We start from the raw sequence: 14,165 nt of genomic DNA on the forward strand, positions 1-14,165 counted from the left end.
CATCCTGTGAACATATGAAAGAACTGTTAAATGATGTGTTATGTTTGAAAGCTGGAATAGGTTTAAGGCTTGGGGGGGAAGGAACACTGAGCGGCCTATCCAAGAAAACATCTCGATAACAGACTTTGTGTTTAAAGGTTGAAAGGGGCCTGAGCTTGGGGAAGGGAACCTTAAGAGGCCTAGCCAAGTCAGAGACGCGTTTGTTTTTTGTACTGTTCACCGGATTGAAGCATGGGGAAGGGAACCTCAACAAGCTTAGCAAAGGAACTGTTCCAATTTCTCATGGTGTTTTGAAATTTGATTAAGCTGAAGCTTGGGGAAGGGAAACCGAAGGAATTCAAAGACACTGAAGGTAGTTGGAATAACTACAAGGGGCCTGTGGAGAAGGTCCTATGAATAGCCGTGTGGATGGAATCTATTTCTGTGATATTGACCAAACAGCACCTGGTAAGAAGACCACTTGAAACCAACTCTGGTTTCCAATTTTGTTGAACCACTATTTTACTTTATTTTGAAAAGACCTCCCATCACATTTTTGTACAGAGTGAGGGCAAGCATAGGTTTAGACACAGACCGATTTTCATTTTGGACTCTTGGACAACAACGGCCATTAGAAACATCAGTTAAGGGAATTGCCCCTTTAAAGTTGGGGCCAGTCAGGCATAACACCAACCCAGGAACCTTAGGAAATAAAGGTTTTCAAACGAACCCTTTGAGTCTGTGTCTCTCTTGATACCATGCCTGTCTCACACATAGTATAAGCCATCTATTTGTCTCCAAGTAGAAATCACCTGGGTAAACGTCCAGTAGTAGATGCTAGGACAGAACATAACAGTAAGCTGGATAAATGGTGACACAGCCTTGGAAATCTGATGGAGGCAGGACCACCTTTCCAAGGCGAGGGGAGTATGCGGCATACTACTAGGCTTCCTCAGTATGTTAGATGGACATAATGGAAGTCATGGCACGAATTGTGACAGAGCAGCAGCTACAGAAAGACATTTCCCGCCCTAGAGAAAGAGCCGATTCACAGAGGGCATCGTGGGGCAGTTGAAAAGTAGAGTTGGAATTTCCTATTACTTTAGCGGCCTATGTTACTGCTTTATACCAAATGTTCTTCGGGGGCTGAGGAGGGAGCGACCCCCCCCCCCTCTAAACACCCGTAGGCAAGTTAGGCTCTCGCGCTACGTTTGTGTTGTATATAGCTTGGGTTTCCCTTGCCTTAGTACCCCTGTAGATTCCATCACTGTCAGTTGGAGTGAAGCAGTCTGTGCGAGTGGAGGCCGGTGGATGCCGCCTTGTGCCTTCCTCCTTACTTACCTTTGGACTTGCCTAGTGTATACACCTGATCATCTGTAACTTAGTGAAGTAGTTCACTTCCCCACCTGGACCTGGATATGGACTTTTACTTCACACCTTATCAGTTTGCTCACACAGTGTAATATGGACCCAGTTTGAAAGAAATGTCCATTGTCTGATTTGGTTCCCAATCTACCCCTGGTTATGTGTATGTCCCTCCTATAGAAAACCCCTTGTCATGATGTACTCATGAGTTTACGGGGAGGAAGTGACGTGTGCCAAGTGTAATGACCCAGTTGGAAGCTTATTTTCGTTGCAACATTAAAAGTGGATTTTCTTTACTATTTTTTGAAACTGCCACTAAATTGGAATTTTGAAACTGTAACGTGTGATGTCTTAAGTAGTCCGAATAAGCCTTGAGTGAAAAATTGGTGCGGAATGCTAAACTGTACCTCCTATTTAATTTCTTCAAAAGGTGGATGTAGAGGCAGAAAATGTTGAACCCGCACCAGACTTGGTGTCGACTGAATCACCCGACGTTAGTGAATCGAATGCATCTGCACCTGCTTGGACTGAGGAAGATAGTCGGAGTGAGACCGCGTCATCGGGGTATGCCTCAGTTCGAGGAATGGATGCCATGTCTACGAAGGAAGAAAGTGCCCCCGTAGAGAATGCCGGTATGTATGGCCGAGCAGTCTGTGATGAGCTCAGGGTTACTAGCCAGGCACATCGCGTGCTGCACGTCTCGTTTTGGCAATAAAATACTGGAGGATGAAAAGAAAAATGGAAAGCCTTGACATATTGATGCACCCTTTTACGTGTGAATAGGTTCCGGAACACTTTCTGCTAAATAACAAACCTCGTGATCTCCCCACCTCTATTAACCATTCTATTTAATTGATTCTAGAAATTTAGAAAATCTATGATCTGAGTGACACTGATGGGGCACATGTGTCCCTCTGCACACCATTCACATACAATGAATACAATGAATGATTAAGGCCACCATCCCAGGAAATGTAAGATGTGTGTTACTCTATGCAGCCCTGACAATGACCCACGATCATGTGGGTGAAACGTGTATAGGCTATTGGTGGACTAGCTAGCAGGAACTAATTGCAATAGCATGGAGTACAAGGAAACTTTAAATACCAGTTGAATTAGTTTTTGCACATCAATGGCGCCGTCAAGCAGTCTGATCTTTCATGTTCATCGCAATTTAGTGCGTAGTGGCGTGTGGACTTGCTGGCCGTATTGGAAATACAAGCACCGTTTTCTGCAATGTTCCCCAATCCTCAGTCCTTGTGGAGCCCTTCCACCTCACTTTACATTCAACGCGCTGGTCAAGAGGTCCACTGACTCTCAGGAGTTGCTCCCCTTCTAATAGACCACCACATAGGGTCATCATAGTGGAAGAATACTCCGGGACTGGGGAAGAGTGTGACTGAAAGAGAGGAACATGGATAAGGGCATTGGTAATGAGGGTTACCTGTGAGCTAGTTGGGCATTACATCCTCATCTCCATAGCCCAGTCATTCATTTCCCCGTTTTTGTACCCTCTCCCACAGTCTCCAGGTCTCTCATTAGAAAAAAGGCTTCTGTCTAATCATGGTACAATGTAGGTCTTCCACCAGACATCAAGAGCTGCTCCATGAGCACCCCCGGGCAGGGCTTGTGTCCAGGTCGTCTTGGATACAAGACAATTACTTCAGGCAAGTTCATTGCTGCATTGGCTGGGCTACTCTTGCCTTCTTGAGTAAGACTGTTGCATCCAGGACAATGACCACATCAGGCCAGTGTTGCGCCTCACTAGCTATACAGTGCGCTTCCATGGTGTGGCATCCATCACTAAGCAGAACTCGCAGGTGCGGGACTGGCTGCTTTTTTACATGCACTGCTCCTTCATTATTATGCCTTGGAAACTATGCACCGATTAATATCAACACCGGGGAGGAAAGACCGGTTTAACTTTTTTGAAGCCTTAAAGGTTTAAGGTTCAAATAGTTTTTTAAAGGTACTTTTCTGTGCCTATGCTCTCATTTATTCTTTTTTAGGCACTGACTGATGGAGGGAAAGGCACCTGTGAAATGTTTTCAAGTTTTCTTTCTCTCCTAATATAGAGATTCATAACACCAATTGACAGCAGCAATTGACCCAAATGCTGGCACATAAGTAGACACACATGCATATTTGCTTTTGGGGTTTTTGAATAATCCCATATGAGACAAGCTGTTCAGCGCTGTCAATGGGCTGAATTATTCCCCCTCACATAGTTTACGTTCTGCCTTCAGTTTGTCTTTGACCTTGTTGGGGATGGTCCTGATATTGTGTTCCTTGACGCAGGTTCCCTTCTTAAATACTATCTGAGGGTGGAAGTCCTGGAACAGCCTAAGGCTGTCTAAGTACACTTTGGGTAACCATCCAACAGACATAAAATCTTCCACCAAGCATTGATTTGTCTGTTGGTTCTCTAGCTAAGGGAACTGGAATTTCTCCCTGGGTCTCAGTGCCTTCATAGCTCCCAGGACACCCCACGACTGAAGAGCCTTCTTCTACAATGTATAACTGGCAAGCAGTCACCTGGATCTTCAACTTAAAAGTTGACCAGATGTATCACAAGATGATTGTGGCTTTTCTTGACGGCCTTTAGTTTTCTTACATAGGGTTATACCTTACCCCAGTGGTAATAAACATCTTATTGGGACCATTGGTGTATGCTAACGCTATATGCAAAAGCATTTGGAGTGGCTTTGCCCAACACTCAGTGGCTTCCACTGGCCTTTGTCTTCCTGCTTACCACCGCAAGCAAAATATCTTAATCCTTTTCTTTATCTTTGTGTTTGATAGATATATTGATAACATTTGCATATGTGACCGAACATACAACCAATAACCAACTCTCACTAAAATACACAAATTCATAAAAGTATTTCTTCCGAAAGACTTAAAACTGCTAAATTCAAGAACTGTCTGCCACCAATTATTCTTTGCCAGAATTCTTCAGTCTTTAAGTAGGTGCTCTTACAAACAATCTTGATAAGAGGTTCGGTCTTAAAAAGATACACGACGTTACACTAACATTTTTTTAAAGTTTGTCTGACCCATATTTCTAAACCTTCTACAACTTCATTTACATTTTACAATTCCCCTTCTCCCTACCCTGTTCAGAGTTTCCAATCTAGTGAATCTCATTTCTCTTCAGATCATTCTGAAACAATCTAATGAAATGTTGGGATTGGAGTAGCTCAGCAGAAACGTTTCACTCAAAAGTACATACTTCCAATATGAATGAAGACTAAACAATTTCCTTTTTGCCTCTTTTAAATATTGTACTTTGAAGCTATCCAGTCTATATTTGGAACAAGTTAGTCAATAATTCTTTTACATTTTTTTTTTAATCCTCTATAACTCTTTAGTGTCCCAATTGCCTTGCTATAAACCAGTCATTAAAGGTGCAGTTTAATTATGAATTTCCGAAGCTTTCATATGGTCACCAGGGAGATCAGGCCTAACTCATTACGTAGGAGATCCCACTGCCCAGACCTAGCACTTTGCGCTACAATTTCCCTTCCACCCCATCCATCCTTTAAGGTTGGTTTTCCAAACCTCAAATGCATACAAGATCATTGGGATGACTTATAGTTGGCAGGCTTCAGTTAACTGGCTTAAGGAAAAACCACTGAGCTTCCTATTGAAGCTCCCCAGACAAGACTGAAGAACTGCAGCTATCTGTGTATCATTGGCTCAACCTTTCGTTATGGATTTTGACACTTCAAAACAAGTCCCTATATAGCTGAGACATGAAACTTGATGTCTATGTTCAGAGGAATCGTATTGCCTGTTTCAGAAACAGAGGTCGTAAATTGAACAACAAATTAGACTCTTTAGTAAGGTATGGCGGTGAATGTAATCTTGATATGCTCTGCTCTCCGGGAACATTTATTTATTTTATTTTTCTTTATGTACTTATAAAGCGCCAAAGCCTGCAGGCATCAAGGTGCGTTGACATGAAACAGATTACAACATAAGACGTATACGGACAGGCCTAAACTGATCTAAGTGCTCTACCAGGGGTGAGGAGTCTAACTTGAAGAGGTGTGTTTTTAAACTCTTTCTAACAGCCGGGTAATTGGATTCTAATCTCATGGCTAGAGGGAGACTATTCCATTCGTTAGCCGCCAGTAACGGGACAGCCCTGCCTAGCCCTGATTGTTTGTGAGTTGGTACTATGATTATGCCTAGTGCCTCCGATCTCAGGGCCCGAGTGGGTGTATAACACACTATTTTACCCTTCCGATATGCAGGTGCCCCGCCATGCAGGCACTTGTGTACCAAGGTGAGGGATTTAAATTGGATCCTGTCTTCAATTTTTAGCCAATGGAGAGCTCTTCTGTCCATGATAATGCGTTCATTTTTCGTCTTTTTACTATGCAAACCGCATTGTTTTCCATAACATGGCATTTTGCGATGCAACTTTTGCTAGCCCCAAGAATGAGTGCATTTCTGCAATCCAAACTTGACAGAATGGTGGCCTTTGTGATCGTTGCGCAGTTACTTTCACTCAAGAAAGGTTGAATGGCTCTAAGTAGCCATAGATGGTATAGGTTACTCTTGTGGAGATGTTGACCTGTGCCTCTGCTCCAAGTGAGGCTTCCAGTACGAGCCCGAGGGTTTTCACCTTCCCCAAGACCTAAATGCAGGTGTCCTTAATCATAAAGGCCTCATATGTGGGCCCTAATTTGGCTCGGGCCTGATGGGTACCGAAAATAATTATCTCCTCCTTGTTGCTGTTGAGGCACATCAATTACTCTCCATCCACTCCTCAATGAACTTATATAGAGTTGTAATTTTAGCACCATCCTCAGTATAGCTACCACGTAGTTCCACCACTAACTGGGTATCATCAGCCTAGTTAGTAAAACACGCTAAGATACCTTCCAGAACTTCACAGAGACATCTCATATAAAGGTTGAAGAGTAGTGGCGATAGGCTGGCTCCCTGCGCCATACCTAAGGTATGCAGCTTTAGAACATTTCTCCCCCCAGTGGATTGTTACCTCTCTATCCGCGAGAAACAATGTCAACCATGTGGTGGCCCCTTTGGAACATGCTGCCACTTTCTCCAAGACCAGTTGTACCGATTGGAGGTCAACCAATTCAAAGGCCGCACTTGGATCCAGGAGCATAAGAAGCCCTGTCTTACCCTTATCCAATAGGCTAAACATGTGCATCTGTACATCATAACCATCTCGGTGCTATGTGAGGCCCGAAAACCAGATTGTTGATCATGCAGGGAGTGGTTTGCTTCCACATGCTTTTGTAGTTGTGATGTTGCAATTTTATCGAGCACTTTGAGAAGGGAGTTGCAATTTGTGATTTGTCACAAGTTCCCTGGGTCTTTATGATCCTGCCCGAGTTGTTGGGGGAGTGGCTAATGGTGACTGATTTGATACTCTTGGGAACGATACCAACTCTGAAAGAGACATTTGCTATTTTAGTCAATAGTGGTGCAAATATTTCCTTATTGTCTAGAATTATTTTTTGGGAGGTGTTCTCAGTACATGAGGTAGGTTTCATAGCTGCTAAGACTTTGACCATCTCTTCCTCTGTAATGGGCAGGAATTGAAAACTTTCCACGTCTTGCCGGTGGTATTCTCGTAAGATTTTATCTGTCTCCGTATTAGGGGTATGTCTGGCTGCTGTGATAGATTCCCTAGCTTTCTGGATTGTATGCGCAAAGGCCTTTTGTATGATCTCGCAGTCTTCTTGGGACGGCGAGAAGGGGGGGGGGGCAGGACTTTGGGCTTATTGATAGATTTGAAGATTTCAAATAGTTTGCTCATGGAGTTTGATGCTGAAGTGATCAGCTCGTTAGAAAAACAATTCTTAGCCTCCCTACTCTCATTTTTGTACTGTTTTTCGGTGCACTTCCATAGCTCGTTATTGGCTTCTCTGGGTTGTTTGATCCACTTACTCTCTCTACCTCTTTTCTCTTTAAGTTTGCTTAATTCACTATGGAATCATTTCTGGTGGCTTTTGTTTTCTCTTACTGATTTCGACTTTATGGGTGGCAACTTCTCCACTAGCTCCCTTGTGCACTGTGAATATTTCAGTATCATGTCTTTGCAGGAGTCTTTCTCCTGGGAATCTTCGAGTATTAGCTTGCCCTATGTTCTTGTAGTTCCTGCTTTGGACTTTTATGTGTCTATTCAGACCTTTCTTGAGAGCTTGGTTTATTTGTACCTCAAAGGTTACTTTTAAGTGGTCATACCAGATACACAGGGCGGTCTTGACCACTTGTATTTCCATGTTTTGTGCTGTGACCCAATCTAGCTGGTTCCCTTTAGCTGTGGTAGGTTCATTATTTTTTACCCTGAAATCAATTTTATTCAAGGTGTGTTCCAGATGGATGGCCTCTTTGTCTGTTGCGTTCCCCCTCCAACTATTGAAGTCACCTACGAGTAGTGTGGCTGAGTTGGGGGATTTCAAATTGTTTAGCTGTTGGGTAAGTTTGTCTGTGAAGTCAGAGAGGAGTGATGGAGGTCTGTGTACAACTATAAAGTTCATGCATTTGTAGAATTTATACGAGATCTAAATCCCCTGTGCATTATTACAGATACAAAAATAAAAAACGTTGTTCATACTTTCGATGAGATTACCCACATAAATGAAATACTCCTTAAGCAAAACTTACGTAATCTAAAAGCTGAACGTCTAGCCCCAGATATCTATTCTGCAACAAAGGCCAAATTGCAAAATAATTACAAACACCATTCATTTTGCAGGTTTTCTCTTATGCCGCTTATTAGCTTTTATAAAGGTAAGATAATTCCGGCCGTTCTTTACGGCATAAAGTGTCATCCTTGTGTGACACACATTAATTGGGACAGGCACGAAGGTTGTTTATAGAAAAAGCATTATTCTAACCTCTTTCTCTACCTATCTCCAAGCAGCGCTATGAGTTAGGTCTGTATTCCCTGAAATCATACTACAACTGGAAGGTTCTTGCCCTTTATAGACTAATCCTCATTCCTAAAGATCATTCGCTGTATGGAGATATTAATCTCTATTTTTGTACGTACAAGAATTCCTATCTGATAAACTTACATCGTGAAGCAATCTTATGTAACTCTGAATGTTCTAAATCCATTCTTATAGAAAACCCAGACAAGGTAAAGCGATCATTGATGTGAGCAGACTGGTTAAGTACTAGAGCTTCGATCAGTAATCTAAAAAACACTAATACATTTACCTTATGTGAAAAACCTAGCAAATAATGTTTTCGCATACATAAGACGTTTTCCCAATCCTGTTTGGAGAGCAGAGTTGTTGCGCTTCTGACTTAATCTTATTAAAAACAATGAAACGCAGCAGAAATGGTTAAAACTCTATCCATCTGCAGGGAAATGTACTCTGTGTGGAGAAGGGTTAATACAAGATCTGAGACATCTTGCCATGTTGTACTCTTTTACCCTTGCCCTTAGAGAAAAACACTTCTCGCATTTTGTTCATAATCCAATCTGGCTCTCCACCTAGGACATCTGATCCTGGATCTCATCTAGCAAGGAGATCCCTTTGTCTATCACTGTGCTTAAATATCTGAATTAATTGAATCTTATAAAAATCTCACTGTAATTGCACAGATTGTTAGCGTCTAATAACAGCAATCATTTTTCGGTTGCTTTTTAGATTTGTTTATTATTATAGTCATTTAGTTGACATGTGTTATTTTTAAGCTTTTGCATTGTTAAAAACAATGTGTCTGGGATATACCGCTATGAAATTGGGATGTTCTAGTGAATTTATTTGACCTTTTCTGTTTGTTTTCTTATCTATTTCTGATGGCGAATGTGTAAAAAGTCCTTTTATGTGACTATGTGCACAATAAAAACAAATAAAAAAAAGTACAAAAAAAATAGGTGAAATCCAACACTGTTTCAAGAGGATTTGACTTGATTTTCCAGACAATGTTCACTGCCTGTCTAAGTGCTCCAAAGTGCATTATTTGGTTTTCTTAGTCATATTTTAAATCGGTCTGTTGGAAACCTATGAAGGGTAACGGCCAATAGAATGTCAGCCAGGTTGGCCAAATAGTGGATATGCTGAAGGCCAAGCATGGGGGTGGGGGAGCAACAGTTCCAGGTCAAGCAATTCTTCTATATCTGCTTTGTATAAACAAAAGGATGGATGTGAGAATGCACCCTTGATCTAAGCACCTGTAGGTTTCAATGGGGATGACCAGGCTCCACTGGACTTCAGACAGATGCTGACTGTTATTAGAGTGATAACAGATTTAACAAGCCACAGTCAATACCACATTTCATTTGTTTTATGAAGAGCACAGCCCTGTTAAGCCAATTGAAGGATGCAGTATAATCAACATAATCAACATAGGCCACATAAAACAGCGGCTGTCCAACGGGGGTGGCTTTCTTCACCGGAGCACTTTAGCGAAGGACTTGCCTTTTCTGAAGCCAATTTGGGCTGCGGGTAGAATACTCTTATGCACAAATCTTAATGTCTTAATTGGCTTCATCTCTTCCCCCTTTGTTGTTGCTTTCTACTCGCCATATCCTGTTTTGATTTCCTTTGTGACACCTGCAAAATGGCCTTGCAATCTCAAACATATGCATTCAACCCTTACAGCAAGGAACTTTTCACTTTTCAACTCCTGTACAATATGCACTGTTTTCCCCTGATATTTCCACTGTGTTCATTGCTCTTGTCAAACTCTTGAGCGGCAAATTTGCACTGATTTAGGACTCTTACTTTCTCCATGCCACCTGCCAAACCACTTGACTCTGCCATAGTTCTTCCAGAAGGGGGCACACCATCACGTGCATTTTGACACACTTGTCGAACAATTCTATTGCCCTATCAATGTTGATAGCCTCCTGCAAGATGGGCTCTTTACCCCGACCAAGTGGCTAACCTGCTCCTGTCCAGGAGAAGCACACATTAAACCCTAAGAGTAAACGCATGTTTAAATGTATCTTCCGCAAAGCTTGTGAAGGGTCTTGAAAGAAATGGGGCCTCCACCTACCATATCTGTAAATTGAGGCTAGTAGGAAACCCCCGCTCACAATAACCCTGGAAGATATTGCATTTAATTTAAATATCAGAAGATTTGGCAAAAATGCCTTTGAGGCGGTGGCAAATTTAAGTGAAGAACACAAAGGCTTACCTTCAATTTATTAGTGTGCACAAACATATAAAAGTTAATTATTTGAATCTCATTAATACCAGTTGATTGGTTGTGTATTTTAAAATAGTGATCTAATTGGAACAGTCTGCCTACCTTACCATCATAGTCTCCACTGTGATTCCCAAACACCACCTGCTCACTATAAACACCTACTCGTGTAATTCCTCAGGATGCTGAAATCCAAATGCTTGGTCACATGCCAGAATGAGTCATATGCTAGTTTTCAACTCCTCGCAAGATCTCGCTATATGCAATGAGTACCAGAAATTGAGCACTCTGTCTCCAGCACTAAAGTAGTGCCAAGATGCAACGCTGAAACGACTAACGCATATCTGTATCGCATTCAGTTAAATGACTCTTCTTCTATAAATGCCTACTTGTTCTGTGCGTTGCCATTTATCAACATTTAGGAGATTGTAGAGCGGATGGATCCTTACTTTCCCTGGCCCAGACTTCATCCTGAAACACAAATACGAATAAATACTTGCATAGATGTTTATGGTACCACTAGGCTCTCACCTTGCTTAAATTGGATAGAAGCTGGCTTCTGAGGGGATGCTTTGCAGGGCTATTGGAACTCATATGCTCTATGAAACTCAGCAAAAATGTAAGGATTCTGTGGGTGTCTGCTGTAACCTACACCTCTGTGAAATGGAAAAGTGGGGGATACGTTTAGTGCCTGCTGACAACCATCCCTCTGTGAGGTTAACTAGCCTTCCCCATGTTCCCCATATTTCAGAGCATGACATGATTCTGAGTCCAGTGCAGTCTTTGATCCTATCTCTCTGATGCCAGACTTTGACCAGGGGCTACAAAGGACCTCTCAAATATGTCCTCTTGCCAGAAATAAACGAAACCAGTTCAATTCAAGAAACCTTTTGGGTTCTTCTTTTGGGGGCTCACTCTCCACCTAGTGTGGGAAGAGCCCCAGGCATCTTTGAAGGGAAACCCACTAGTGCTGTGACATTTTAGTGTTGCCCCTTACCAGAACCAACTGTTTTTCTCTGGCCCAGGTCACCAATTCTCTCCAGGGGCTCAACTGTCAGTTGCAGGATCATCCCTATTTACACAACACCCTGGTACATCACTTCCCCCTGACGTGAGGAGTGGAAAGCTGGCCAATGGAATTCTAGGATGTGCTTAGCAAACCAGGAAGCAAAAATTCGTAACCCCTTGTCCTCCAACATACATCTCCCAAGGGAGAAAAACGTATTCAGATAGAACGGCTGTGGTTAATGTAACATGAGTTGGTCTCTTAATACAAGTCTTTGCGCCTTTTGAGTACAGTTCATCTTCTCAATGCATCAATATAGTTGTTGACGCATTCACCTTTTAATTACTTGCTGGAAATAATATCTATCTTTTACCTTGTTTGAAAAATGAATTGCTAGAGGCAGTTGTACCGCTTTGCGAGGCATTGCTTTTGACTCGAATGTATGTAGACACACTTGGATACATGCAACTCAAAGGAGTTCAAGACTATCTTCCCTTCTATGGCTTTGGCCTGTTCACAGCTCATATGAAGATTTAAGAAACAGCACCCTCACGGCAAATTGACAGAAAGAGGTAATTGAGTTCTACTTGCGCACCTTAAAAGGTTTTTGGTGCTTCCAAGATCGTAAGTCCTAGCATTCGGAAAGGTATCCTACTATCCACTGGAAAAAAACTTCAAAGGACACCATGGAGGAGGATTTTTCTCCCACCCTTCTGCCTCCTCTTCCTCATCCCCTGCTTACAAGCCTAGTAAGTGTTAGTCAGGTATGGTCCCATGGCACACTGGTGGGGTGGGGGCCTACATTCTATTTAAAAGCCTGGAGTTCGGATGCTTTAATCTTGTCGGTGGTTTGCAGAGGCTTCCAGTTGCCACTTAAGCCCTCTCCTCAGTCATTGTCCCCTTCAGCAAATAAACTCTCCCTCTCCGAGTGAAGACTTATTGAAACCCATTCCAAGAAAACAATCGAGGAAGCTACCCCTAAACAGAGGACAGGGATTCTACTAGAGTCTATTTACAGTGTCATATCGCTTCAATATGAATTTTCCCCTACACAAATTCAAGATGATCACTCCCGCTCACATAAGCCAGTGGTTCAGATTAATTAAAAACCTTCCACCCATCACTTTTTTGGTTATAGTTTCTCTCTGTGAGAGAGGGTATGCCCAGACATGTGTCCATTGCTCACTGTGCCATAGGGCACCAAGCTGCACCTCACTGAGGAGGCCCAACATGGTCGAAACATGTCTGGGGTTGCTTGTGTCTCCGTGCAGAGGGAAACTGGCCTAGCAGTTTGGGCTGGACTGCTCCCATTGTTGGCAGTACCTGATTGATTTGCATATGACTGAACACTTTTTGCAATGGTGCAGACGAGCGAAGAAACAGTGGTGTGGAAGGTTGCTCAGAGCAGTGCCAGTGATTCAGATTAATTCAAAAACATCCACCCATCACCTTTCTGGTTAAATCCTGTTCTCCAACCGGGAGACTGGATGTGTGCTGTGGATCTGATTGATGCATACCTGCATATTCCAGTATGGCCTATATTTCTAAGGTTTTTAGTTGGGCAGGCTCATTTCCAGTATTGTGTACTACCGTTTGTGAAACCTGTTCATTTGAGGAAGAAAGAGGTCCACAGTTGCAGCTTGTCTCCACATTCAGGTGTATACGGTTTTAGATGACTCTACAGTTTGCGATTATCCAGGAACTGGGCGAAGTACAAGACCTGTTTTTTATAGACATTTGCCGGAACAAAAAGTATATCCAACGGCAGAAAGATTAGTGGGTATTGTGAGGGTCTAGGAGTAAGAGGTGGACACAAGGGTGGCATGTGGATTGGCAAAGACTTTTATTAGCAACAAAAATGGGGGAGTTGGGGAAAATCCTAATTAACCCTACCTCTAAGAGGGGATTCCCTGCTTCCAAAAAAAAAGTAAGTAAAGTTTGCCGCCCTTTGTCCAAATCCTAACCTATTCCTCACAAGCTAAACTTAATACATATTTGATATGTGACAAGGGAAATGTTTGGCTTCCGACCTGCAGCTCAGCTTTGCAGTGCAAAACAAAAGTTCCAAAAAGATGTAGAAAAGCAAACCAAAAGTTCAATAAAAATCAAGGGGTTGCTTCCTTTTCCCCAGGATCTCTCCAGCTCTATCCAAAGTGTTTTCCGTCTCATCAATGGTCAAGATATGTCCTTAACTATGTTTGACAGACCTACCTCCCAGGCCCTGCGACAAGGAGGAATGGCCTGGACTCCTTTCCATGCTGTCCTGAAGATCCCAGACCCTTTGTGCGCAAACCCGGCTCCCAGGTTACTGTGATGAGAATAGCCTGGCTTTTTCTCCCAGATTGTGCAGAGGGTCCCTGACCTTGTTTTCTCAATACCCTTTTCTTGGTCCACTGTCCTGCGAAGTGGGTTATTCAACAAACATGTTTTCCCTTCTCTCTGGTTTTACTTCCACCCACAGCCTTGGTTTACTCTCCTGCCAAGGTATGAGTGTCATTTGTGCACGCTAGCTTTGTATTTCTCTTGGTCACTGGCCAAAGTGCCACACCCCAGCATGGACCCCAGACCCCCCTTTGCTTGATCAAACTCACTGTTCTCTTTATCTGATGCTTCTTGATGCCACAGCCTTGGTTTACTGCCCAGCCAATGTCTGTGAATGTCAACTGTA

The 14,165-nt window shown here is 42.7% G+C and overlaps 1 protein-coding gene across 1 annotated transcript in view; it reads left to right on the forward strand.

Annotated features, from left to right (window-relative positions):
• Positions 1 to 14,165, forward strand: part of RNF128 (ring finger protein 128) — a 389,934-nt gene that overhangs the window by 341,433 nt on the left and 34,336 nt on the right. The window contains exon 6 of the mRNA XM_069612731.1: positions 1,775 to 1,976. Coding sequence (XP_069468832.1) covers positions 1,775 to 1,976 — 202 coding nt within the window. The remainder of the gene's footprint in view (positions 1 to 1,774; positions 1,977 to 14,165) is intronic.

The sequence above is a fragment of the Ambystoma mexicanum genome, chromosome 5p (genome assembly GCF_040938575.1).
Source record: "Ambystoma mexicanum isolate Mex_15411 chromosome 5p, UKY_AmexF1_1, whole genome shotgun sequence".
Taxonomy (NCBI): domain Eukaryota; kingdom Metazoa; phylum Chordata; class Amphibia; order Caudata; family Ambystomatidae; genus Ambystoma; species Ambystoma mexicanum.